At 38.3% G+C, this 27,419-nt stretch overlaps 4 protein-coding genes and 1 long non-coding RNA gene across 10 annotated transcripts; 4 read left to right on the plus strand and 1 right to left on the minus strand.

Moving 5' to 3' along the window:
* The first annotated feature begins 258 nt into the window (after nucleotides 1–258).
* Nucleotides 259–5,407, plus strand: cops5 (COP9 signalosome subunit 5). The gene is made up of 8 exons (XM_056363674.1): nucleotides 259–535; nucleotides 798–1,032; nucleotides 1,985–2,113; nucleotides 2,526–2,591; nucleotides 2,862–2,947; nucleotides 3,127–3,238; nucleotides 4,005–4,153; nucleotides 5,109–5,407. Exons 1-8 carry the CDS (start codon nucleotides 399–401, stop codon nucleotides 5,194–5,196), a joined length of 1,002 nt encoding a protein of 333 aa, XP_056219649.1. The 5' UTR covers nucleotides 259–398; the 3' UTR covers nucleotides 5,197–5,407.
* Nucleotides 5,408–7,504: 2,097 nt separating this feature from the next.
* Nucleotides 7,505–13,856, plus strand: ppp1r42 (protein phosphatase 1, regulatory subunit 42). Of its 6 annotated transcripts, none has more exons than XM_056364517.1 (10): nucleotides 7,540–7,567; nucleotides 8,260–8,402; nucleotides 8,621–8,836; nucleotides 8,920–9,086; nucleotides 9,169–9,307; nucleotides 10,249–10,365; nucleotides 12,066–12,183; nucleotides 12,376–12,495; nucleotides 12,835–12,922; nucleotides 13,396–13,856. In XM_056364517.1, exons 3-10 carry the CDS (start codon nucleotides 8,705–8,707, stop codon nucleotides 13,478–13,480), a joined length of 966 nt encoding a protein of 321 aa, XP_056220492.1. In that variant the 5' UTR covers nucleotides 7,540–7,567; nucleotides 8,260–8,402; nucleotides 8,621–8,704; the 3' UTR covers nucleotides 13,481–13,856. The 6 variants fall into 6 exon arrangements, with proteins under 6 accessions (XP_056220493.1, XP_056220492.1, XP_056220491.1 ...); XM_056364516.1 differs by having other exon boundaries at nucleotides 7,546–7,622; XM_056364518.1 differs by lacking the exon at nucleotides 8,260–8,402 and having other exon boundaries at nucleotides 7,505–7,567.
* Nucleotides 13,857–14,706: 850 nt separating this feature from the next.
* On the plus strand, nucleotides 14,707–17,012 carry LOC130161288 (transcription factor 24-like). Its single transcript, XM_056364487.1, has 3 exons — nucleotides 14,707–15,148; nucleotides 15,662–16,123; nucleotides 16,411–17,012. The coding sequence occupies exons 2-3, from the start codon at nucleotides 15,680–15,682 to the stop codon at nucleotides 16,519–16,521; spliced, it is 555 nt and encodes a 184-aa protein (XP_056220462.1). The 5' UTR covers nucleotides 14,707–15,148; nucleotides 15,662–15,679; the 3' UTR covers nucleotides 16,522–17,012.
* Nucleotides 17,013–18,151: 1,139 nt separating this feature from the next.
* LOC130161290 (uncharacterized) lies at nucleotides 18,152–20,963 on the plus strand. Its single transcript, XR_008826123.1, has 7 exons — nucleotides 18,152–18,289; nucleotides 19,364–19,425; nucleotides 19,534–19,597; nucleotides 19,852–19,925; nucleotides 20,390–20,445; nucleotides 20,682–20,734; nucleotides 20,879–20,963. It is a non-coding gene; the product is annotated as an uncharacterized LOC130161290 (long non-coding RNA).
* A 153-nt stretch (nucleotides 20,964–21,116) lies between these two features.
* Nucleotides 21,117–27,405, minus strand: mcmdc2 (minichromosome maintenance domain containing 2). Its single transcript, XM_056364488.1, has 14 exons — nucleotides 27,182–27,405; nucleotides 26,929–27,059; nucleotides 26,782–26,841; nucleotides 26,444–26,639; nucleotides 26,118–26,240; nucleotides 25,907–26,008; nucleotides 24,158–24,286; nucleotides 23,715–23,952; nucleotides 23,394–23,599; nucleotides 23,117–23,274; nucleotides 22,466–22,645; nucleotides 22,192–22,331; nucleotides 21,630–21,739; nucleotides 21,117–21,395 (listed from the first exon to the last, which is right to left on the minus strand). Exons 1-14 carry the CDS (start codon nucleotides 27,282–27,284, stop codon nucleotides 21,229–21,231), a joined length of 2,043 nt encoding a protein of 680 aa, XP_056220463.1. The 5' UTR covers nucleotides 27,285–27,405; the 3' UTR covers nucleotides 21,117–21,228.
* Nucleotides 27,406–27,419: the final 14 nt, after the last annotated feature.

The raw sequence follows: 27,419 nt of genomic DNA on the forward strand, positions 1-27,419 counted from the left end.
CGCTAGATGTCAGTGCGTCCCCAACGGTTAGTTGACTTCCTCTCAAGGTTAAACCATTGGTTTCTGTGAGAGGGGTGGTGGTACTTTAAAACGAGTATTAAACACGGGAAAAATCCTTGCAAGCCGAATAAAATTGTTACATGTGTGGTTCAGTTTTAATGTAAAAAATGTTGTGTAGCATATAAACACATAAATTGCATATGTATATGACATTAAGACAAACGTCCCCTGCGATTGCATTTTGGCGTATTGGTATCGTTCACTGTCATGGCTCCCTGAGCAAGTGGATGTTTCGCCCTGTTACGGTATCAAATACTTGAAAAAACACAACAGTACTTCGCTTACTTGAGCAGAAATAGGGACTTAAACGACTAATTTTTGTGTTCAGCTAAGTCATCATGGCGGGCAGCAGCACTGCTCAGAAAACATGGGAGCTATCTAACAGCATGCAGGAAGTTCAGAGCATAGATGAAATTTACAAATATGACAAAAAGCAACAACAAGAAATCCTCGCTGCGAAGCCATGGACAAAGGAGTAAGTATGCAATAGTACTGTTGTATTTAGTGGTCAGTTTAATTGTTAATGTACATTTCTGGTATGGTCTGTTGTATCACGGTACGTGTTTTGCCATAAACTAGCAGTTGTTCGTCAGTTTGTTTGTCAACACCAGTACAGCTAACGTTGTGTGGTGTGTACTTGCAAATTGATCTACTCCTTAAGATTATACTTAACGTAGCTAATGTTGAATATATATATATATATATATATATATATATATATTTCTTTGACCCCGCAGTCATCACTACTTCAAGTATTGCAAGATCTCAGCTTTGGCCTTGTTGAAGATGGTGATGCATGCCAGGTCTGGAGGGAACCTGGAGGTGATGGGCCTCATGCTGGGGAAGGTCGACGGTGAAACCATGATCATTATGGACAGCTTTGCCTTACCTGTGGAGGGCACAGAAACCCGAGTCAACGCACAGGCTGCAGCATATGAATACATGGCTGCCTACATTGAAAACGCCAAGCAGGTCTGATACTGACTTCCACTCACCTAAAGGACATCTCAGTTAATTCATAATTGAGAAGAAACAAACCAAACTCTCCTCATACACTATTAAGAGTTACATCATGTCGACTTGCAATGCATCACTGTCTGTAGATGTTATTAATTGTAACCACATTTTTTATTGTCAGACTTGGGCAAATGTCATTCAGTTGTTCTTAAAAACCCCTTGTTTGTAATGTGTGGATTAAACATACACCAGGTTTATTTCTTAAGATAAAACACAACGCTGATATTTTCTCGTCAGATGATATAAATTTGTCTGCCCTCAGAGATTTTGCCATAATGTTTACTATTTAGTTATTATCTGTGAGTGTGTTCAGGCACTGTTGCAAACCAATGAGCAGGACTACTGTATGCAAATATTGAAATCTTTTATAAGGTTTTTGCATCAATATGATGAAGCGCCATGCTCTGTAAAGTATTTAATTTGTTGGATTAGTCAGAAGCAAACAGTCCCTTCTGGTTATTTCAATCACAAACTCTTCCTCAATGGACTACGGATCAAATTTACTATATCTCTATGTATCAATATACAGCAAGAAATTACATGTACAGTGATTGAGGAGGGTTATCCATATTGCCCAGCCCTGTCTCACCTGTTCAATACTGTTATTAATTTCTGAGTCTTGGCTCAAATGGCCGTGCAAAAGTATGCTTTCTAACATGGCCGCACTACCACCATAATTTAGTTCTGTTTCTGTTCTGTGACTCAGATTAACAGTGTCATATTCTTAAAAAAGATCCCAAAATTGCCACTTCTACACTTTACCATATACTGGTAGCAATGATAATATTCAATCATTATTTTCATACTATTCGTATTTTTCCATATCTGTCGTATTGCTGTATATTACTGCGTTTTGAAATAGTACAGGCTTCATGTCTTGAATAACAAACTACATCTAATCCCTCAGGTTGGCCGGCTGGAGAATGCTATTGGTTGGTATCACAGTCATCCAGGCTATGGATGCTGGCTCTCGGGCATTGATGTCAGCACTCAGATGCTCAACCAGCAGTTTCAGGAGCCCTTTGTGGCCGTTGTGGTAAGACAAGAAATAGTAACCATTGTTATTTCAAGTCAAACACTTGTTTTATAGGGATTTCTAATTATGCCCCATTAAAAACTATATTCAGGAAAGTAAGTTCTTTTCTTTCTAAGTATGACAATATGTAATGTGGTTGTAACTGAGAAGGGGGGCGAGATTGTTGATGTATGAGTTGTAGGTTTCCATGTAGTACAGATGAATAATTTGCTATTGCAACCATATATGCTATTTACACTTCATTTGGTTTAGCAGTCTTTAAATGCCATGGGCGTCATATAATTAAGTGTGTCTTTTCAGCACACTGACAGCCATAGCAAAGGGCTCCTGGTGGCCAGATTTGAGTAGTCCCTTGAGGTCTGTATGACCCCTGACTTTGTTTTCCTGTTCTACTGTATCTTGCTTCCAACAGATCGACCCCACTCGGACTATTTCTGCGGGGAAAGTCAACCTTGGCGCCTTCAGAACCTACCCAAAGGTAAAGCAAATATAGCAGCAGTTCTTTTTAAGACTGAAAGTTTCAAGTAATGAAAATATTAGCTATTAATGCTTTCTGGTGCATTTGTGTTTTTGTTCATATTTGTAGTTTTTAAATTTTTGTTTTACTGTTGTGTATTTATTAAGCTGTATGAACTAGAATTTGTGATCTTGTAATTGCCTTTTTATCTTGTTAATTAATTCCTTGTTATTGTAGAAAAGCTTTTTCTTCTGTTGTTACTTCTCAGTATTTCCTCTTTTGGATTTTCAGGGTTACAAACCTCCCGATGAAGGACCCTCCGAATATCAGACAATCCCTCTGAACAAGATTGAAGACTTTGGTGTACACTGTAAACAGTGAGTGTTGATATACAGTATATTACAATGTTATCACCATATTGAATACTTACATAAGTATGTAAATTATTTTAAAATTAATTACAGTAATTAAATACAGTTTTGTTCTTTACTCTGTGACTGAATACAAGTATGCCTCATGTTTTTGCTTTGCTTTGCTTTTGATTTGTCTTATGTAGGTATTACGCCTTGGAGGTAACTTACTTTAAGTCATCCCTTGATAGAAAGCTCCTGGAACTCCTTTGGAATAAATATTGGGTCAATACCTTAAGCTCCTCAAGTCTCCTCACGGTATGTATGCAACTTCAAAAATCAAAATATTCACTAATTGTCTGACATTTTGATTTATGGTTAATTATTACACTATAACTCATTGAGACATGTGGTCACCAGCTTGTGATGTTGTGATTTATTGCAGCCTGTTAGCAAAGCGCCTTTGTTTATTGATGTTGGTAATAAGCTTAATTTAAACTTTTTAACAAGGGAGATAAGTATTAAAGCTGGACCTGACTCCAGTGATACAGATGCTGTCATAGTTCACTGTGGATCATCTGCTTTTCCCCTGCAGTTCATTCTAAAGATCGAAAGCCCCTCATGTGAATTCCCATTGTGGTTGCAGTCACTCTGTCCCGAGCTTGACTAAACAGTCTAAATAGGCATCAGGCTTATCCAAACAGTTAGCTCTTTGGCATTCTGGATGAAGATGAATTGACTAGATGTCAAGAATGAGCTGCTTCATGGGTGACATGCTTTGTCAGTTGCTACACTGTCACCCTAGTCAGGGGCCCCTGTGTCATTGTGTTTTAATTACCTTTTCCACTAAAAACACGGCCTCACCTTAAGCAAACTTTTCCCTGACTTCGTTTCATTCACCACAGCGTACAAAGTGTTCCTATAGCTTGTTAGACAGATTTGTTGCCATTCTGCAAAAATTCTTCTTCTTTGTGGAAAATCTGCTATATAGCTTTTGTTAGCAAATTGTGCATGAATTGGTTTCTGTGTGTGCGCTCGTGTGTGTGTGTGTGTGTGTGTGTGTGTGTGTGTGTTGGACGGTCAGAACTCGGACTACACCACAGGCCAGGTGTTTGACCTGTCGGAGAAGCTGGAGCAGTCGGAGGCTCAGCTGGGCAGAGGCAGCTTCATGCTCGGGTTGGACACACATGACAGGAAGTCTGAGGACAAACTGGCCAAAGCAACACGGGACAGGTAAATATTTTTCCTTAAACAACAACTCATGTGATTTTCATTTATTTTGGGCAGTATAATTTCAGTGTTATTTTGACTGTAGCCTGCTTTCCCAGTGCTTTCTCTATATTGTACATCCTAAAAAGAACTTTAAATTAATTTCATTATATTTTGTTTCTGCATGATTTACAGTATTTACCAACTCTACTGATTTGACGATAGTACACTTTTATCTTTATTTTAATTTAATAATAATATTAATTTAATAATAATCGTTATATAATAATATATAATAAGTTGTTTTTATCACATTTTAACAAATAATTTTAAAGAAATTCTTGAGTGTTTTAAAATCTTGTTGAATGTTTGATTTAATGCTACAATCAAGCTTATGCTTATTATTGATTAATCTGCAGATTATTTCTCAATAAATGTCAGAAAAATACCCAGAGTTTGAGTTTGCAATGAAATAAAACAGAGACTGATTAAAACAAGTAATCAATTATAAAAAAAAAAAAATAGTTACTGATTAATTTCACGTCAATGGACTAATTGATCATCAATCATTTCAACTCTAGACTCATTTTATGAGTTGTGGGGTCTATTGGTTTTTTTTAAAAACCCTTTGAATTACAAGTAGTGTGAATAAAAACAGAAAAAGAACAATGTTAACCATGTAGCATTATTACTTTTCAATGATTTTGTCTTATTCAGAGACTATAAATAATTATTTTTGTGATTAAAACCATCCAAAATATAATTCAAGCTAAGATCACCAATGTTTATTAATAATAGTTTCATAGTCATATCTGATTCACAGATCGAGAAAAAGTACTATTAAGAGGATACAAATCAGAATCACTATTTATTACTCTTGGAAGTCTGCCGATAGCAATGTAAATCTTACATCTCTATGTATGCTGTATTTGTTTGGGATAATTACTCATCTCCATTTTTTCAATGTGCTTTGTTTTAGCTGCAAGACAACCATAGAGGCAATTCATGGCCTGATGTCGCAGGTCATTAAGGACAAACTCTTCAATCAAATCAACACATCAAATTAAACCTGAACTATTAGCTGATTTAAGTCTCACCTGGAAATGTTTTCTTGTGCATGTCTAGCACTTATTGGTTTATGGTTTAACTGCTAAGAGTAGTATTATCTGTGAGTTCTCTTGGGAGTACTTTTTTTATTCAAATTCTTCTTTTGTTTTTGAAGTAGCTAAGGAATACACCCAGGATTCATGCTGCATAAAATAAAACATAAAAATGCAACCTCTGTGTGTTGGTGTTTCATACTTTCTAAACAAAATCATGAGTTTATTTAGGTATGTCTTATGCAACATAATGTATATTGTACCTGGGAAATTGAACAGTTTCACCGGGGTATATATCTTCAGTCCTATGTAAATATATCTTAAGGTGTGAAGTACTGCAGCATTGTTTCCCGTCAGTTGCTAAAAATCTTAGGGCCTATATTCTCCTGCACTCGAACATTTAGACACACACTATGGACACATTTAACGCACAGCCTAACCTAGCATCAGTCAGTCTTTCAAGTGTAGTCTGTCATAGCGTTACATAATGGAACAACAAACTCAAGTTTCTGCATACGCTCACAGGGAATCAGCTGCCATGTGTGGGATGTCTCTGCGGAGTCACTCCCAGCACAGTTTGGCTCTCGGTGGTACACAGTCCGGCAGAGTGGCCAGCTCGTCAGGCTATGGTGTGGCAGTGATGCAGTGCAGAAACAGAAGCCGTACACACTGGAGTCTATTCACCCAACGTGTCTGCTCTCCATCGAAGCAGACACTCACCAAGTCTGCCTTTTTTTACAGACAGCCACTTTGACATGGGTTTGTGTCATGTCTTTTTTTTATGGTATTGTAATGGCTACATGTATATTTTTGATGTCATGTATTGCAAAGGAGAGAATCCCAGTGGGACAGAGGAGGTGTCTGTTTTTTCTCATGCGCATGAGTTTTGGCACCACTTCTTATAATGATTTTCTTTTACCATTATTTAAGCCATGTCTTAAAATGGAGGGTGTTCAGTGGAGCGGTTCAGGAAGGGGAAACTTATTAGATTATATTTAATGTAATTTAGGATTTTGAGATTGTTGTATAGGTTTTCTGCACACACGTTCTACTGAATAGCTAATGTTTTTGCCAGATATTTAAATGTATTACATGGATGACTGTCACAGTACTGAGAAAATATTTAGAGTATGCACTTTTAAAATAGTTTCATCTAATGTTTGGTCTTTCATGGTGATTTAAGAATCAGTGAAACATATTGAACTCGTTGGACATGTAAATATTGTGATTATCACCAGATGGACATTTGTATGCATGACTAAAGGTGGAATAGGAAAAATTATGTAAATTCTAATCAAGTCAAATTGTGGGCAGCCAAAAATCCATTACCTGTGAATTTTATTTTATTCTTTTAACATTTAGCAATTTTATAATTCCAAAATATGTTCCTCATTACTAACAAAAAGCTTTTACAGATTGCAGTGGAATGCCTTTGCCTTGGAACAACTGGGAGATTCAGCACTGATATGAGAGCAGCAGATTGATGAGGCTCATGATTAATAGTTATGGGAAGATACAGTATTTAGACCCTATAGATCTAATGACCCTACTAAGATCAGGCGATATTATGTTTAGTTTGGCTCTCAGCAGAAATAAATCTACAACGTGGTGCTGTGTGTGAAGCTGAACCCAGCTAAGAAGGTGCTACATTTCCTTTCTGCCATGTGCTCCTGCATAAGTGGCAGCAAGTCACTCCCTCACAGGAAACCCAGGTCATGGCATGAAATAGATTAACAATGCAGGGGTCACTGGGAGAAGAGAGTTGTGGTCCTGACTTGGTATGTTGCCTTGAAAGATAGACACTATAGCCTGGAAAAATATCCTTGTTGCTGCGTAGAGAGAGCAAGTAAGAAAATATGAACAGAAAGTTTTAGTGTCCATTTAGTTCAGTTGATATGATTTGTGTTCACTTGTGTCTCATAAGGACATTGTTCATCTTTTTTTTTATTTGTATTTATTATTTATTTGTTGTATTTTGAAATACCACTTACACTACAAAATAGTTAACATTAATACATTTCGTAAATTCTTAGACCCATAATTTATCTATATCAATTTCTCTTTTATTTTTTACTTGCAATTACACAACTAAAATGCCAATAACTTAAATTAATATGATGTTTAATTTAGTAACTACTGGTCTTTTTCTAAAATTGCAACAATGGTTATGAATGTGTGTTTGTAACATTAATATTATTGCTAAAACTAATTGAACAAACATGGCTGCTTACTTAGTCGGTGTTGCACCATATTCTGTGACTTGAGTGACGCACTACTTCCGTGGTTTCCATGGCAACAGCTTTGCTTGCCTCAAACAAAACAGCCGAACTTGCAATACGTACGTAAAAATTTTTAGCTAGCCCGCATTTTAAGGTTTGCTACTCACCAGAGAGGTAGGAGAGTTTAGTTCATATTTTACACATGTTCAGATTCATAATAATAAGGGGAAAATCAGGCTAAATGTGGTTACAGAAAATGCTGCAGTGTTACAATAGCTTTTAAGCTAACTGAAGGCAGCCTAATGTTATTTAATATGTCCGAGGCGAATTTTTAATTCATAACACCCTTCTGAGATGTTTTCTGAGGCTTCTCTGGCTATGTGGATTCCACCTTCCACTGGTTATCTGCATTAACTTTAATAGATATGTCTTATCCCTCGCTTACTGCACCCGGACAGCCTTGAGTGTCGCACTTTATTTGACAGTGATTAACTGCTGTCCACAAGTCTCCTGAGAGAAGATGCCCAGGGGTGTATAAGTTCAGTTAACCAATAGCTTATGTCCATACTTCAGCTCAGCCGTATCGATCAGTGCCTCTTGTCTCCTACTGCTCGGTCCGATGCTTTGAGATCAAGTGTGGAAAAGACCCGCTGTCACATCTTTCTTCCATTCGCTCCCCACCACTATATTTCAGCTTACTGTCACTGTTAACACGTATTGACTGTCGTATAACTAGCAGATGGAGAGGTGATGTATTATAATGCCTATTTGCAAAGGGAGATCAAAGTGCAATTTTATATTTCAATGTCAGGTCAAGCTAATATACAAGACCCATGGGTACTGAATAAGAGGAAGTAGTGGGAGCTCTGCTCAGACTGCTTGGGGAATTGACCATTCTCATTACAACACAAATTGAGTGGCCACTCACCCGTTGGCCTCTTCACAAGTTTCCTGGTGAATAGTGATGTTTTCTTTCATCAATTATCCCTAATTGTGAATTGACAGTTAGGCTTTATGCCATTTAAAGTTGTGTACAAGGTTAATGTTTGTCTGTCATTCCTGATTACAAATGCTTAAGTAAGTTTGTATTAGTAAATAGTTCATCAGAGTAACATTTGTTTGCCTGCTAAGGTCTATTTCAGCTCATATCTGTCTTTTTTCTTCTCCAACAGACAGCTGTAGCCACTGCTGCGGGCTGAATGCTTGGCTGAAGCTGAAAAGGATCCTCTCTGAAGCAGTGTCTGTGACGGGCCACCATGGTACATCTGAACATAGATCTGATTGCTAAATCTAGAAACCACTTTAAAAAGAAAAGGGGCCTCTCCTTCCCAGAGTACCTCAAGACACTTACCCACCTCCACTTTTCAGGCAAGAATATTGAAGATATTGTAAGTAGGCATAACTAACGCTGACATTTTAATTCTGTGATTTTCTTGTTCTTTTATGCCTGACGTTGTCATTTTATTTTCAGGGTGATCTCTCCATGTGCAGAAACCTCACTGTTCTTTACCTCTATGATAATCAGATCACACACATTTGCAACCTTGGCTTTGCCTCCAACCTCACCCATCTCTATATGCAGAACAACAACATTACTCATATAGACAGTCTCTCTAATCTGCAGATGCTCTCCAAACTGTAAGTAGACAATTTTAACTGATTATTGTCCTGTGCTGTTTTACGTTTGTATAATCATGTGTGTGTTTTGTCTTCTCTGCAGGTATCTTGGTGGAAACAGAATTACAGTGGTGGAGGGCTTAGAGCAGCTCAGTGAACTCCAGGAGCTTCATCTGGAGAATCAGAAGCTGGCACCTGGGGAGAAGTTGCTCTTTGACCCCAGGACTCTCCTCTCACTCGCTGTATGACCTATTTTTACACTGTTCACTACAAATATAGTATGAGAAAAAAAAGGTAGATACATACTCCCCACATAATTTGGTCTCTCTTCATTTGAAATTATACATTTTTTAAGTAATCAAAAGGTTACAGGAAAGCCTAATTTTAACTTTTTATACAAAAGGATATTTGTGGTGTATCAACCCGGTAGGTTATCACATATCTCTGATTTCTCAGAGACGAGTGATCCATGTAAAAGCAATATTGTGCTTGGATTGATGATGTCAAAGAGACCTCTGTTGCTCTCTCTGGTCTGACAAATCAGTTAGGTCTGTTTGCTTGAAGGCAGGCCATGGATAAACACACCAAAAGTCTCAGCTTCTTGTTTGTTTGGATAATTAAAGAAATTGCTGTGCAAATTTAAAGAGTTCCAGCTTTTTATAAATGCACCGTTATAGAACTTCAAACCAAGATGAATATTTAACAACAGCACTATCTACAGTATGATTTGGACATGATCCTAGTAGTTCAGGTGTTTAAAGAGAGCAAATGTAGATGCTTAATCCAAATGGATAAAAATACTGTAAAGTGCAAATTTATTTTGGGCACACACAATAGTTCTGTAATGTGCTTCCTCTCAGAAGCACCATAAAGAGATTATCTGACAATTATGGTTATGTAAACAGACTTATTAGGTGTGTCCATAATAAATACGTGTTAAAGTACTTTGTGATTTTTGCCTTTTTCTGGGAAGTTTTGTTACATATTTGAATAACTGTAAGGTTAAACATTCAACCACACAGAATGTACCTTTTTTAAGTGTGCTTGTTTTTCTCCTTCTCTTCCTTCTCTCCTGGAGATGCTCCTTCAAGGTCCACAATGAGATATTTGTTTGTAATAGTCATTGTATTAACTGTAAAATTAACTGTAAATTTAACTTTGTGAATCTGAATTCTTTACACAGGAATCTCTTTGTGTCCTGAATATCAATAATAACAACATTGATGATATCAGGGACCTGGCAGTGCTAAAGGAACTCCAGCATCTTTATGCCTCTGACAATAAACTGCACAATATGGAGGTAAATATGTCTTTTTAAAAACGTAACTAAAAGTGTTTGTGAAACAAGTTGCCATTGAAGAATTCTTCTCCGGTGTGGCAGAAGTAAATACTGACTGCTTGCTGTACTCTGTGAAGTCAAAGGAAAGCGTATTAAAGTCAACATACCGTCTAGTAGTTGATCAGGTCATCATAAACATTGTTCCGTAGCTTTCTGCAGTGATGTGTGAAATGATATGGAGAACAGGGTTCTAAAGAACCAAATCCTGCAAATCCTGCTATAGGTTCCCAGTCTCCATGACTTGCACAGGGTCAGAATTATTCAACAAATCAGCAAGCCATTCCCCTGAGACTTTTCTCACTGACAGCTTTAAACAAGCACAAGTTTCTCCTTTTCCTTGGGAGGCTGATTTTTCCTCTCTGCCTTAGAATCCTCCATTTGATACCCTAAACCACCAGTACTTAACTTTATGGGAGATTCATCTGTGGCAGAGATATGATTTATGCTCTCTCAGTTCTTTGAAAAATGACCTGCTTGTTTTTGAGGCTCACTCTCTGATGGCAGTAATTTTTCTGTTTGAATTGATATATTAACTGAAAAGGTTGATGACTTCATTTAAAAGGGCTCAAATTCTTCTTTTTTTTTTAACCAGGATTTAACACCGGGATGACACATTGAAAGCACTTTATAATTGAATACTTTGCTAAGGCTACTTTCTCAGCATAAGTGATTTCTTTTGCGAACGGTGATGCAGGTAATTGTTGTACATGTGTCATTTTTAGCAGAAATCTCCTATAATTTATACAAAGCATCTGCCACTATTGATTCTGCAAAGACAGCACTCTAAAGGATCGATCCATTTTTCTGCGCCATTTGGTCAGAATCCAGAGGAAAAGTTATGGATTTTTAAAATAGATTATGACAGGCAGTCAGCCAGGGTGACAAATGGGGAGCATCTTCAGAGGCCGTTAGCTGTGTGCAGGGCAGAGAGGACAGGGGAATCGAAGCCCTGGTCAAATGCAGGTTCATAACTGGCCCATCATTAGTCCAGGCGAGAGAGCCAGTCAAGCTCAGTGAGTATCCAGCCTTTGCTGTTCTCCACGCCCCCGCGTGGGGGGCAATTTGGCGCTGGGCTGCTCTTCAGTGAGGGCCTTCTGAGTGACGGCCCTGACACGATCATTTATCAAAGCCTGGGAGCGCGCGGTGCTCAGGGGTCCCCTCTGAACTGATTGCAGCACGAGCTGGAAAAGTGGAAGCGCTTTGGCCAAGACAGGAAGGCAATGAACAATCAGAGCGTGTCCAGAGAGTATTCATATTTCCAGGCTTGGATTAATGTGCCTTTAGATAAACATACAACTGCAGGCAACTCGCTAGAGGAGCCAGCCTCACACTGCCCCAGGAGAAAACTTGTAGTTACATGACACCGGCGACAGTGTTTATTAAAATAGACTGATATGTTGTTTATGCACTTTCCACTGGCCCTTGTACTTAACATTACCATTCAACTTATAGCATGTCCTTTTAAAGTTTGTCTGATGTTTGTCTTTGATTAGTTATCATATCATAAAAATACATTACTTTTGTTTAAAATAAAGTTTTCTGTAGTTTCCTGTTTAGTTACTGAACATAGCAAAGAGACACAGTATTGCCATTTGAAACATTAGTGGTTAAAACAAAAACAACACACATTAGGTTAAATTTCTGTTTTTGTGCATTTTCAGGAGTTAGAGGATGTGTTCAGTCTCTGGCCTCAGCTGCTTCAAATGGATTTGAGTGGCAATCCTGTGTGTAAAAAACCAAAGTACAGGGACCACCTGATTACTGCATGCAAAAGCCTCGGTAAAGTATTATTCATTTTGTTGCTCAATGACATCCTAATCTGTAAATGCAATTTATTGCTTTGACTTACCAAGACTATTTAAAACAAAAAAATCTATTTTCACTTAATGGTAAAATGAAAAAAATATACTGTTCACTTTTGAATTTCAAATTTTTCTTTTGTTTGTTTAAATTATTTATTAATTTTTGCAGCGGTTCTCGATGGAAGGGAAATTAAAGAATTAACCAGACAGTTCCTTATTAACTGGAAAGCATCTAAAGAGGCCAAGAAGAAAAAAAACAAGACACACATGCTGTCTGTACCCTTAACAAGTAAGTCACTAAATTCTGTACTTTTTTAATTTTTATTTGCTATCCTCTGTTTTAGCATGGTCATGTCTTTGATTTAGTGATGTATTGGTTATTTATGTGTATTAGAAGTGTGATAATACTTGACAATACTGAGAAATAGCTAAATCCTTATATACTTCTTTAATACAATTTGGAAACCACAAAATAGTGTGAACTGGATTTTTAAAGACTTTCACAATATTTTCTGCTGTCATCACATTCATCATTCTTTACTTCATTATGCTGGGTTAGTTTTGACACATTTGAATTTGTGTGTGTGTGTGTATTCTATGTATAACTTTGACTTTGTTTATATTCCAGATGACTTTAACATGGGTCAGGGTCCACATCCTGGTCACATCTACAGCCATCCTAGCATGCAGAGGTGGAAGCCGCAGCAGCCTCTCAGGTCCAGTTCACATGGATCTCAGTTAATTTGAGAGTAGACATTTTTCCTGACTCTATTTTATTATTTGCTTTTGTAGACATAAAATAATGTTATATGTTTTCAACTATAGAACCAGCTGTTTTACAGAATTGATGTGTTATATGACGAAATTATCAATATTCTGTCTGATGATGTTAATAGGTTTGATCTCTCATAATTCTCCCCAAAATCAAGAAATGTTTTTTAGATCAGTGTTATAGTATCAGTTATTTTTATTTCCCTCAGTCTTCCTGCTTGACAAATAACTTTCTATTTTGTGATTATGTTGTCTTGATTAACAGTTTTATTTATGTAATGGGAATATCATAATAGTGCTGTCAATCTCTATTAAATATGTACTAAATTTTAGGCCACAGTCTTTGAGGGAGAACAGTTCTATGATTGTTGACCCATAATCTGATAATGCTTCCTCTTGTTTTTATCTGATCTCATAGGGTGCAAAAATTAAAGATTCCTATGATTGGGCCTCTCAATCATGTGGCTTTCTCCTCAGCCATCTGCAGTCATGTGGATGCTTAAGACAAACCTAGCAAATCCATGAACTCCCCACCCAGAGCCCTAACAGGACTAACAACGCTACTGCTTTATTTAGACAACTTGGTCATAGCAGCTGCAGATCTTTTATCCTTGTATATTAAGGAAGTCATAGAACAATCACTGTCGTCTGCCTGGTGTGATGTCCAGGAACTCTTAGCTGCAATATTCTTGACCTCATGAATTATATAGTCTGCCTTATCTGATTTCAACAACACATTAAAATGTTAAAATGATAATGATAGCAAAGATAAAATGTATATAACGAAATCTGCATTGTTATAAATGGGTTACTGGAGCTCAAATTGTCTACTATTGTTGAAAAAAAATTAAACAATTAAACAATGAATGAATGATTTGCACACTTCCCCTCACTTTCACAGCTGGTTCATTTCTAATTACATTTTTTGGGTCTGAGGATATAAGTAAATTTATCCAACTCAAACTGTTACTGCTGATATAGTGTGTGTAATTTTTCTTCTGCATGCATTTGGTAAATAAGTGATCCACAAGATGCAGAGTGGCACGATCTAAATGATCACTTTGCCCTACTATTACAAGGCTTTACATTATCCAAAGCTAACAACATATGCTTCTATTCAAACAACTGTGATCAATGATCCAGTCCTCTTTTATAGCAAATACAGTAACGGATCTATTTGTTGCCATCGTTGTTGCTAAATGTTTGAATGAGTTTTAAGGATCCACGTGGGTGTGTAACCCCTGAAAGATGCAGGGTAATTAGGGAAACAAGCTTACTTAACCTTCTTTAACTTCTCCTTATAATTAGTGGCCGGGAGCAATACTGTTACTCCATCCCTACAAAAACAATGTTTATTAAGAACAGTCCGAGGATATACATATTATGAATAATTCCTTTCATTAATTTGCCGACATCTCCGTTTGGAGCCCTGGAAATCAGAGTGATTAATTTATGAGTCTAGCAAGAATTTCCTCAATGCCTGCCTGTTGATTGCAGTGCTGGAGTTTATTTATTAGCTGTTCCAATGAGCTTGCAATTCAAGACACCCTGGCAATTAGTCAAATGTTTTGCATATCACCTTACGCTTGTCAGCTTGTCTTCATGGTCCATTGCAAATTGCGTTTTGAAAGAGTAGTCTTTATTTTTGACCATGACATTTTTGAGGTAATTTTGACTAAATTTCTTCCCGTTACCACTTTTTGATAGGCTTAAAAAAAAATACAGTGTCAGGTTCTCAGCCAATTAGAGTGGGATATGTCCTACCACATATCAGTGTTAAAGGAAAAGAGAGTTCTGCCTCTGGCGTTGAAAACGAGCCTCTGCTGCCCACAGACAGAAATAAGTTAGGAAAGGGAAAAGAGCAGTGTTCTCTATTGCGAGGGAGTGTTATGGGGCGAGTGATTAATTACGTTGGAGTGAAATACTTGTCCACCGCTTTGTGTATCCAATAAATTAAGGGCTCCTGAGAGTTTTACGCACACAGGTGAAGTGTTGGATGCGCATACAGGGACTGCTGCGCACCTTTCTGCAGACGCACCACTTTATAAGGATAAACTGGACGTCGACCGGGACTGCTCTAGAGTGAAGAGCAAATTCTCTGCCCTATCGAAGCCCTCTTTGGATTGCCTTCATGTCGTTTTTCAAGACAGCGCCTTTGAGAAATACCAGAGGTAAACTCCATATCAGACCATCAACCAGAAACTGTTCTTATGAGTTTGGCAAAATTCCTGGCACGCACTTCATTTGTACTGCAGGTCGTCTGACATGCCACTGAGCAATCAGCATACATTTGGGTGTCTTTGGTGTAGCTATGGACAGCTGTCTGTTCTGTCATTTGGCTTTTTCACGTTTTGTTTGTTTTTTGGGGATGAGCTGTAGACTTTGAATGTGTTGTCTGTTTAATTTGGAGCACCCTGCAATTTGACAACAGACATTTTTAATAATGAAAACTCGAGTTATGGTTTAATAAATAATGCAAATGTAACAACTTTGAAACTGTTGATTTCGACAAGTCCAACAAGTTCAAAGTTAACTTAAAAGTAGAACAATTGTATAAGTAAATAATTAATAACTTGTCTCTAAAATAGTCTTTTCAGTTATAACTTCAGTTCAAATAACACGTGCCATATAACGACCTGGTTAAACTACTTAAAGTGACGTGTGTTTGTAATATAAATCTTCAGGACTATAAGTGCACCCTGATGGTTGGAAGACAGACGCTCCGAATGGACAGCGGTACTTGCTCCGGGGTGGTGGTGGATGATAGCCCTGCATCTAGTCCCAGCTCCAGCCCCAGTCCGGACGGTCGTCGTCGAGAACTCCAGCGGGCCAGGGTTCTCCAGACCGGCGGGCTCGGTGGGCTCGGCGGGCTCGGCGGCAGAGGACGCCCGGCAGCAGCTAACGCAGCACGGGAGAGGAGCCGAGTGCAAACCCTGAGAAACGCGTTCCTGGAGCTACAAAGGACTTTGCCGTCAGTGCCGCCGGACACCAAGCTGTCCAAACTCGACGTGTTGATACTGGCCACCACCTATATTGCCCATTTGACTCGAACACTACAAGAGGAAGGCACGGAGGAGGGAGAGAGCACAAAACAAACAGAGGCATTACACTCTTTGAAAGGTGAAGGCTACCTGCACCCAGTGAAGGTCAGTGATAACAACAACAACAACAACAACAATAATAATAATAATAATGATAATAAAGGTCTGTTAGATTTGTTTTTGTTGCCAATTTGTCAATATAGTCAACATTATTAAATTATTTTTGATTAACAATTTCTGAACAAAACTTCTCACCACACACTGTAGCTTACACTGGAAAAGAGAAAAAATCAGTAATTCTTACCATATAGATTATGTAACAAAATTTTAAAGCATGCAACAACATCCTCGGTAGTATTTTAGATTTTTTTATTAACAATTATCTTCCACAGAAATGGCCAATGCGATCCAGACTGTACGTCGGGGCAAGTGGACAGTTCCTGAACACCACAGCTGCTTCAGAGTCAGAGAACCAAGGCCCATCATCGTCCTCCTCCCAGTAATAGGCTTACATAATTTGTATGAAACAATTTCATATTTGCATGAGTTCATGCTGTTTACTTTGGCAGCAGCATATGTCTTATGATTGTAGAACAATTAGCCTTCCTGATTTCACTTCCAATAAGACCTACCGATAGGAAGACATTGTAAATTAATATATTGTGTGAATTATATTGTACAAATTTTGAGAAAGCATACATTATGTTTCTGTTGTTATTTTGGCTAATCCTGTTTGCCCTGCGTTGTGCAGTTCCATACATGTCCCAGGTATGATATTTGTAGAGATTCCATGGGGTAACGAGCCCGTCATGCTTGAGGTGTGCACTTTGAGTTGAAACATTTGCACTAAATGCATGTGTGAATAACTTAACATCTGTCATGTGAAGTGGTCTGTCAGAGAGTCAACAATAGAGGCTCTTCATCTCATGTTCCTTCTTATTTTTACATGCATGGTTGTAAATGTGTTTGTGAATAAATGACTTCAGTGAAAGAAGACGAGTCTCCTCGGGTTCTGACGATTATAAATAATCAATGAAAATGCCCTTGTCAATTAGGAATATTTGAAAAAAGAAAAAGAAAACGTACAATAATTGGAAGCCCAAATTGAGTTTGTCAGGGCATAATCATTATTATACTTACTATTATAATTATCATTAGTTGTAGTAGGAGTATTACTATTATTATTATTATTATTATTAGTAGTAGTAGTAGTAGTAGTAGCAGCAGTATGCTTTATTTATTCAACACTGAGTTATTAGCTCTATATTTGCTGGTCATTTAAGATTTTTCATAATTCATTTATCATTCAGGCGGTCAGCTGTGGTTGCGTGTAGGTTAAACAAAGAATTAGATTTTAACAGGTGAAATTAAGTTAAATTAATTTGCAGCACAATTACTGCACCTGGCTGGAGAATATATAATAGACCTAGGCTGATAGGTTAGCGCTGACTTTAGAAATCCACTGGGCTAAACGTTAAAAAAAGAAGGAAAGAAAAATAGATGTTTCAGCTGTGTTTAAAGTTTAAAGTTAAAAAGAAAGCAAACAAGAAATACCTACCTATATTTATATAAATCAACAACAGACTTTTTAATGGAGTTAAATAAGAAAATGAACCTATGTAGCTACATTAAACATTTCAACAATGTAACATTTCAGTGGAACCAGAAGTGGTATGATGCTGCTTGTGTCTATTCGACACTTAATCAACACTCGATCACTCAATTTTCATTTATTTAATTTAGTTGGATTAATTGATCTGACTCTATTATATAACTTTTCAAATATTGCTAAATGCATGGGCAAATCACAACATTTTAAGGAGAAAGCGTAAGGGCAGTTGCTATATGTTTAGTCTAGACAGTTTGAAGGACATGAGGTTGTAGGTATGCAAATTATTGGGCAAGACGACTCGTGTATATTTTAAATGTAGTCAGTTTAAGAAAATAAAATTAACTATTAAATCCACCATAGATCAATAATTTGTAACAAACTTCGTGATTATATGTCATGACATGGAGAGAATGCATGTATTGGTAATTTCTGTAGCTTAAATATAAGCGTCAAAAAGTCGGAGGTGGTTGGTGCTGATTACTGAGTCACTGTTCAGCTGTGCACTTCAAGTGTTGCAGTGCGCAGCTCCGAGGCGCAGTTAGTGGGGGACGGACCGGAAATTCTCCCTCTTTTCCTGGAGAGACCGTGGCGAGCGGTCGTGCTTCCTCCCACGTCTTAACTTAACGATGACTTCTGCAAGATTAATCTTCAGTACGTAGGTAGGCAATGGCGAAATTTGTTTTTATGCTTCTGTAACTTAAAATGTTGCAATTCCTTAACATGCTTCTAAGCTAATTCGGAGTTACCTCTTGGAACGTCGCTGTCGGTAGTTAGCATAGAGCTAGTTAGCATTCCGACCACGTGGACAAGAGGAGCACGTGTTACAGTTGCCTTGTAATAGTTTTCTTAATGATTCAAATACTTACGATGAAGTTTCTCATCTTTTTTCTTGTAACAAAGCCAGTCATTATTGGTATCTTGCATTTAGCATAACACGTTAATTTCTCTCCGCTCGTCAATGATGTAAGGACGTATATCGTGACTCACGTGGAGTTGGAATGGTATTTAATGTTATATTGACTCTTAAAATGTCTTATTCGGTCCGTATCACGTCTGATATTGAATCATATCTCATTTCAAGGCGTTGTTGCTCACATGGGCATACATGTCGGTACAAAAACTAATGCCACGCTACACATGTACCACAACGGCAGACTGACCCACCAGTAATTCGTTCTCAATGTCTCACTACAGACAGGTCCGATCCCTTAAGTAATGCAATAAATCATTCTTTTAGACAGTTCAAAAGGGAAAAGTGCCCTCTGTGTCATTTGGCTTCTTACAGCACTGTCCATATCTGATTTTGTCCAGAGGTCAGCAGAATAGCGGCTGGTCAGGGAATTGCCCTCTCCCATTATTTCACTGTGGAAAGAAATCATGATCCCTGCTGAGAACGTAAGGTCATGGCAGAGGTCGTGACCTGCTGTTGAACCCGTCCTCAGACCTGCGATGTTAGCCGTGCTCCCAAGCTGTGTTACATTGTACCCTCTGACCTTCGTGTAATCAGTCAAAAGTCGTCACCATATTGGCTATTCCTTCAGTACATCTTATTCATGCAAGCTGAAAATCAATGCATCACTCCAGAGAGTAATTAGTTGTGAGGATTGGTTAGGTTACTGTGACAGACTTGTGGGGTAAAATCATGGCTGTCTGAAGGGATGACCTTGTATTGAAACTAACTATAAAAATTGAAAATGTATACGAATTTAAATGTGTGACTTTTGTCTTTTTAGGAGTGCTGATGAAGATGGCTAATTCCAGCTATGTCCGGCACACCTGATATGGTAACATTAAGGTGCATGCTAGTTTTCAAACAAATTTTAAAGACAAGTTATAATAAATGAGCCTAGGAGAGGGCACATGCATGGTGGAATCTGTGTACTCAATGATCTTTTTATTTCAGATGTCAGGCTACCACCGCAAACTACAGATGGCGAAATGCTGGTCTTCACTGTGTGGAACTTAAGGTGAGTGCTGAAATGTTGGACTGATTTTGTGTAGTGATGATTTTAGGCTAGAGGGCATTCCTGCTGCTGGCACAGTGATGAGTTCACTTTTTGCCGTTTACCCATCAGACAATAAGGTGGTGAAACTGTGACTACCTGAATCACCAGCATAAGATCAGTCAGGACTGGTTTTTACAAAACGTGGCTAACGGCATGTAGATTTTTTTTTTTTAGAAGTTAATCTCAATCCTGTTATTTCTTGTTTTTCCCCTTAGCATGATATCTGAGGCATCAATGGTGACAGGAGATGCACCTGATCGAATCCTTTGTTTCCTGTGCTGATCAGGAGGTGAGTTCCTACAGTATTTTATTTTTTGCACCGCTGAACATTTATGCAGCTTTAACAACATTGCTGTATTTTAAACGATTTTGGTAGAATGACTTAAGAGGGCATTGCTCAACTTGCCCTGCCTAGTTAAAGGGTTAACTGGTTATTAAAGTTTTATCAACTTAAATCTCAGGCAGAGAAATTAGATATAGCTAATGCTGTGCTGAGTCTTAGATCTTTTTCAAACATTGAGCACTAGAAACTTTTGAAGCTGGAATAGTGATGAGTACACATTTTCGCCGTTTACCCATCAGACAACACAGTGGTGAGATTGTGACTACTGAATTACCAGCTGCAGCCTTAGTTTTGTCTACAACACTGTAGTCCCAGTGATCTTGACTTTATGTATTTACAACAAAGGTTTTGCGTGTACAGAAGAAACAGCTGTGTATAGAACTAACACATTAATTTTCCATATTCAACAGATAAGCAGCCACTGTAATGGAGCAAAAACATGAGCGTCATCCTCATCTCATCCCTGGTAAGTAAGTCCAATTCTAAAATGTATTCACTGTTTTGCATTTGAAGTGGCCGGTTCATGTCGCTGCTTTATTTCCTGTCTTTAAATAGTAATGATGAGTTCACCTTTTCGCCGTTTACCCATCAGACCAAAATGGGCTGCTGAGAATGTGACTAACTGAACTAAGACAAAGTTGTGACTCTGTAGAAATCACTGTATTTTGACTGAAACTGATATTTTATTTATTTATTGGCAAGGTTACGGAGCCAGTTGATTGACCAGGCGTCTAAGGGAAAACCTCATTTGAAAGGTAAGTATCGACCCCCCAAACCCTGTAAACTTGTAACACTAATGGTATATTATGATTTAGTTGACATTTTAGTTACTTTTAGTTTAGTTTGTCTTCCTCCAGTCCCTCTTGTTTGTCTGAATGTCTTTTCAATGTCTCTTACAGTGTTGCTGAAGCAGATGGGGTCACAGGTTGACAGAGACCTAACAGATTTTTTTCTTTTAAATAAAATTTGTCTATAAGAAAAATGCCTTGATTTAATGTTAATTATTCTGCATATTTTTGTGTTTTTAGATGTTTTTTTTCTTTTTACAAATATGTATTCAGATCTTGGTCACCTATTACCAGCATCCTTCTATCAGCATTGCATTCAATTCAAGATATTTTTGTGTATCTGAATCGATTCGATGAATATACACAATTATGAAAGGCACAACACCCATGGTCATTATTGTGGTGAATGGTTAGTGTGATGTTGTTCTGCCTACCTGTGTTTTTGGATCTTAAAAGAGGTCCTACTCTTCTGTGATGTATGTGTCTGCTCCTGGTGCGTAAGTGTAAATGAAGCGCAGGATATTCTGGTGAAGCTCATCCAGGGTCGTGTCTCTCCTGTGCAAACCCTCCACATCATTCAGGTCACAGGGAAACACTGCATCAGGTGGAATAACAAGAGCAGAGGCTCCTGTAAGAAGAGATGGACATCCTTTGAAAAACAAATAATCATGGCCACTTTTGTATTTTATATGCATCTATTAAATGACATACTTCTAAACAGACAACCATATAGTAGAGAAAAGCATTAAATTGCATTAATTACATGATGAAAATAAGACATGAATGAACGATTGAGTGTAAGTACACTGTTTATTAGTGTCACTAAGAAGGCAAGGGTGATGATTGGGGAAAAAAGATGTACCATGCTTGAGAGTGACGGAGTTTTCACAGAGGAGCACAGCAATCACAGCATCTTCCTCCAGCACACGTGTCCTGAGACATAACTTGCAGTGGGCCTCAGCCAAAGAGATCCTTTGAATAAAAGCCATGAAAAGGACCATTTATAAATGGACGGTTGCCCAAGTAATACGCTGAATGAAAAGTAGTTTAAATTTGTAACAAGTAGGATGGCAACACATAAATTAATCAAAAGTGGTACAGGTCATGTAAATATTTTGAAAATTAGTTCTTAATTTGACATTTTCTTCCTGAAGTCTAACTGAAAACAGATTTATTTTCGTAGTTTTAGTTCAACATAAAATATGTCACCATAGTGAAAAAGGTTTGTAAACATATGTCATAACCAAATGAAAAATAGTCATCTGAAGATGTGGCTTGGGTGAGAGTTCTCCACCTAGTGGATGATAGTGACATTACACTGGACACTGACTCTTGATCTCTTTAGTCTAGTTGTGAGGCAGAAAGGGAAGGATGGAATATTAAAACAGCAATTATTTAGTTTAATTTTGCAGTAGAGTGCTTACAGTAGTTTGATAGAGGCCATAGACATCTTGACACCCTGGCTCTGTGTTCGGACTCTACGGCTCGCCATGTAGTAACCGTGGATTATCTTCTCTGCTCCAGGACTAAGCTCCACGTGTAAACTTTGTGCGTGGGCTAACAGCTTGGGAGATATAGAATTGAGTACAGCAATTGCAATTTAAGGTAAATATATAGACATGAAAATTAAGGCTGTGTATTTTAATTAAAAAGCAATACAAAGGACGTGACAATAGAAAAGAGAAAATGTTTCTTAACCTCCTGGTAGTCTTGAGAAGAAAACCCCCAGCAGGATGGGTAGAGGGGCTTTCCAGGCTGCACTGCCTGCTGGAGGGTGTGGACAGTCTGGGCAAGAAGGGTTTGCTCTCCTACCGTATCCCTACACTGAATGACCAGGCCAAAGGCATCTGCCAACTGAATTGGTACGGGACCCATTTCCTGCTCGCAAAGAAGAGACAGGACATCGAAAAGCTGTCTTATCTGCTGTTTTCAAAGTGGTAACCTGCTGGCATTCTAAAATGATGAGACAAACCTCTAAAGAAACCTCTGTTTGACTAGTTATACAGTTTATTGTCTACCTCTTCCCTGCAAAAGAAAAAAACAAAGCAATGATTATTCTCAAGGGCTCTGCTGTGAAGTAATGTTTTCTGGGCAGGGCACTTCCTTCAAAAGTAAATTGTCTCAGTTTCCTGTTTTGCCTGTGCTGTCTACAAACATCTGAGTTGAATGAGATGTGACATTTTCTGAGCTCAGTGTACTGTGCAACACAAGCTGAAGTTTCATCAACATAAGACACAATGTATTGAATTTCCACAAAAATCTCAATTTAGACCTGATAGTCCACATTCAGAGTATGTTTTAAGTGAGCTATACAATAGTAATACAACACTGTGTTGTGATTGGACTCACTGCTATTCCCAATACGCCACAGTCTGCCCTCCCAGACCGCTGAGAGGAGTCTGTGAGGGCCCAGAAGCTGCACTGGATTGGGAAGGAAAGCTGCTGGTCAGCATCCTCACCATACTTCTTCCCCGGGATGAACATAGACATTGTGCGGCCCTCCAGAACTGAGAAAAAGTCATAAGAGGAAAGTACACCAGTTACTGTATTTGTAGAAATTACCCATCATCTCCTTTTACCTAGGGCCATAATTTATTATCATATATGAATCACTCTGGTGCTATACCTGACTGAATGGAATCCAACCTGTCCTTTTTGTAAAAGCCAAGATCTCCCAACATGCATATGCCCCCAGTAGCTAGCAGGGCAGACCCAGCATGGATGTTGGCAGTGCCTGCTCCATGTTCGTCCCGGGACAGAGATGCAAACATCTCCCCTGAGGCCTGATGTCTGACCCCACGACATGCCAAACCCAAGCTGTATGCCATTAGTCTAGCACAAACGCAAACGGTGGCGGGTAATGAAAAACATTAAATCTCAGGTTCTGTATGCAGTTGGTCCACTTGCACCAAGTTGCCTTAATTCAAATCACTTAACTTTCCTTTACCTGTCTAGTATGAGAGTGTCAGTGGTGACAACTAGGAGATCCAAGTAATGAAATGTGTCTTTTGCATCTGCTCTTGTCTGCACCAAGCTGAGCAACAAACACAGCTTTAGTGTGTTGTACAAGCCTGGAGGAGCCATGTCCAACCCAAAGTAGTGAGCTACAATGGCTGGGAACCTCCAGGGAGAAGAAGCTGTGGCCTTCAACAGCTCCTGGAAACTGACACTGACTTTATGGGGATCTGTAGGTAGAATTGTGAGACATGGTAGATATTTCAATATGGTAACTATGCATGATGTTGCATATAACATATGAAAATCATGTAGATTAATCAGAATATACCGTATCAAAAAGTGTTGAGATTCATATCTGTTATCAATATGTCTGTGTCAGGGATTTCTGTTGATTTGAAGCAGGATTAAATATGAGATCATTTACTGCCTTACACTCTGGCTCCCACAGTCGGACGCTATTTGCCTCAACACTCCAGGTAATGTTGGGCCACTGGTGCACATGCACAGGAATGCCTAACACCCTGTAGAGTCGACCGATTCTCATCGAGTTACACAGCTCATCTATGTGAAAAGAGGAAACAAAGCAATAAAACTCAAAGGGGTTGTTCTCCGCTGCCTAGCGATTATTAAAGAAACATGCATGCCACCTACAAACCACTGCCAAGAGAAACACACAGTGAGGCCATAAGAACAAAGATTTCTCTGTGTGCGAATTGAACAGCAAGCTAATGAGTGTTCCTTGCACTTATTAACATATATGTTTAGTAACGGGAACCCTGTGTATTGAATTCCTCACCAGGACTGGGTCAACAGAATATGTTAATTCTGGTGCGGAGATTTGCTAAGCTCTCAGGGGTACCGACTTGACAATGTTATTAGAGGGGACAGAAACACTTAATATCCCTCCTTGAGGCACTGTGTGCGGCTAGCTGCACAAAAATCTGTTTATTTGAACTCTCCCCCACTAAGTTTTTGTTCCAAAGTTAGCCTCATTTAGAAAACCAGAGAAAATTAATGAGAACCCTCAATACATTTGACTGGGTGTAAACATAACCTATTACAACCACATTATTCAGGACTGGGAGTGAATATAACAGATGAGAATAAAATTTTACAAACAAATATTACACTATTCAATTTTGTGGATATTAATCTATAGTACAATATGTCCTTTATAAATGAAACTGAACCTTTTAACCCAGTAAAACTCAAATTACTATTTTGTTCTATACTATGCAAACAAAACGAGTGCTTCACAGAATAGACTCAGCTACACAACAGAGTCTCTGAAGCTGGTCAGGCCTGTCTCTCTTCAGCAGACATGAATGCTTGACCTGCTCATTGGTTGATGGGCAGTCTCCATCAGAGAGCAAATTTTAGCTGTCATGCAGTATACTGTCAAACCTCATAACACATAAACCAGGGGGTTTTCATTGCTAAGACTCTTACAACAAAAGCTTCAGATGATTCAAGGCTGAAAACACACTGGAGGAATCAAATAAGTTCTTACTAGAGGTATGTTTATTGTAAAGTTCAAAATCACCTTATGGACTCTAAAATATAACAGGGATGTGTACTTACACTCCACCAGAGGGAGAGGAACTAATTTTGTGCTGTTTAGTTCACCATTTGTTTAGAAAAAAAGTCATTCTTGTGTTGTGTCTGCAGCTGTTCTTTGATTTTAAAAGAGACTTGAATATGCCAAGAAACACAAAGAGATCAAGTCCTGCTTGAAAAAGCAGATGAGGTGAACTTTATGAAAGTCCTTACACTCTGTACTGTTTATATTATGATTTGTATTCTTTGTTGTTTTATGATTGATTTGCTCTTATGTGTACTTTTGATATTGTTATGTGTTTTAGATCTATGCTGATCATGATGTGTTGTAATACATGCTGCTAGCGCACTTTTTTTCACCTGCTGACAGATTACCCTCACCTCTTCCGGAATAAAATAGGATGTAAGATTTCTCTAACATTTATGATGCAATAATCAGATAATTTAATAGATGAAAATAAATATCTGATAAATTACTATATATATACATATACATATATATATGTATATATATATACACATATATACACATATATACATATACATACATACATATATATATATATAAAAAAATATATAAATATACACACACACACACTCTAAACTTGTCTGATATAAACCTACCTCTGAGAAACAGGGTGACAGACTGGTATCTGTGTTTACTTTGCTGATGGGCATTGAGAACATCCAGTGCTTTGACATGGATGAGCTCCACAAGCTGTTTATCTGTCTCCAATAGGACACACATGCACACATGCAGATTATAAAAATGAGTACTCTTTACTTTTCATTACTTCTACCCAGTAACCAATTCTGGTAATGTCTGCATTGTCACCTCCCAAAACTCTGAACTTCACATCCTCTTTCAGCTGGGAATTGCAGGTCATGCAGCTGAAGTCATTTCTCACAGTAGCTGACTCTGTGGCTCCGGGTGCATGGACTCGGATGTGGTGAAACCCTAGAGCCAGAATTGCAGAAATATAATCAAATGTGAATCCACTTAAAAGTCTATGAATACTGCTTGTCTGAGGATTGCTTTAAAAACATACAATTTTGTGTGTAAAACCCAACTGAGTGTGGTGTGTCTTTATAGTCAGTACTACTGGAAGCTCAAAGAAACCTAAAATGAGGGTTGAGGTGACAGTGTCTTCTCTGAAGTACCTGTAGAACTGGGGCAGTCATCATTAATGCAGAGGAACCGGGCCCCCTGGGTGTATTTTGTGACCCTTGTCATAGCAATGACCAGGCCCTCCATAGAGACAGGCCTCATGGGGCCATATTCACGTGGAAAAATACAAAGGTCCAACATGTACTCAGGGAAAGGAGGAAGGTGTGTCAACTTCAGAATCACATTCACCTCAAAAAAGAAACCACACAACACATTATTACAGGAGAGTTGATAGTCCAGTCCAGTCAGGTGCATAGTAACATCGCGTACTAATAAACTAAACATAGTGTTCTCAATAACCACAGCAAAGAAGAAGCTGTACTATTCATACCTGACTCTCTGTTTGTATTTTTTCAACAAGTGAAAGAGTCTTTACAGCCAGGAAGCAAACCTGAATGAGGAATTAGGCAAAGGTTGTTAACCTTACAGTAAAGTTCACATTTAATTTTAGATAGCTATTTACTCAGTTTTCACTTACAGACTGAAACAATGCTGTTGCCCTCAGGGGGTCATGAAGAACACAGTCACCCAATACTGGATCCACCTCTATGACATCAGAAGGATTCACACTGATACAAAACCTGTACACTGCCTCGTTGTGTTGAGGATCTGGAAAAAGGGACAGTAGTTAGTAAAGTTGAAATCCTACATTAAATGTAGCTAGGTGCTTTCAGTCGTCATGCTAACAACTGGCGTAAGCTAATTTTTCATTTTTCTCACAGCAGGCTTACCGCTGAATTGTTTACAGTCTTCGGTCAGTTTCTGAAGGCCACCACTTCTGTCTAAATAGAACAGAACTGATTCTTTCAACGATAAATTGTCAGCCATTTTCATTCAATGGTAAAAAGGTAAAACGTTGCAATAAGTTAGCATGACTGGCGTTTACAGGTTGAGTTGCCGGGCGAGCTTGAACGACGTTGCCATGGAGACCACTCAGCAAGGGGGCCAGGATATGATGCGATTGAATGT

This window comes from Seriola aureovittata, chromosome 20 (assembly GCF_021018895.1).
Source record: "Seriola aureovittata isolate HTS-2021-v1 ecotype China chromosome 20, ASM2101889v1, whole genome shotgun sequence".
Classification (NCBI taxonomy): Eukaryota; Metazoa; Chordata; class Actinopteri; order Carangiformes; family Carangidae; genus Seriola; species Seriola aureovittata.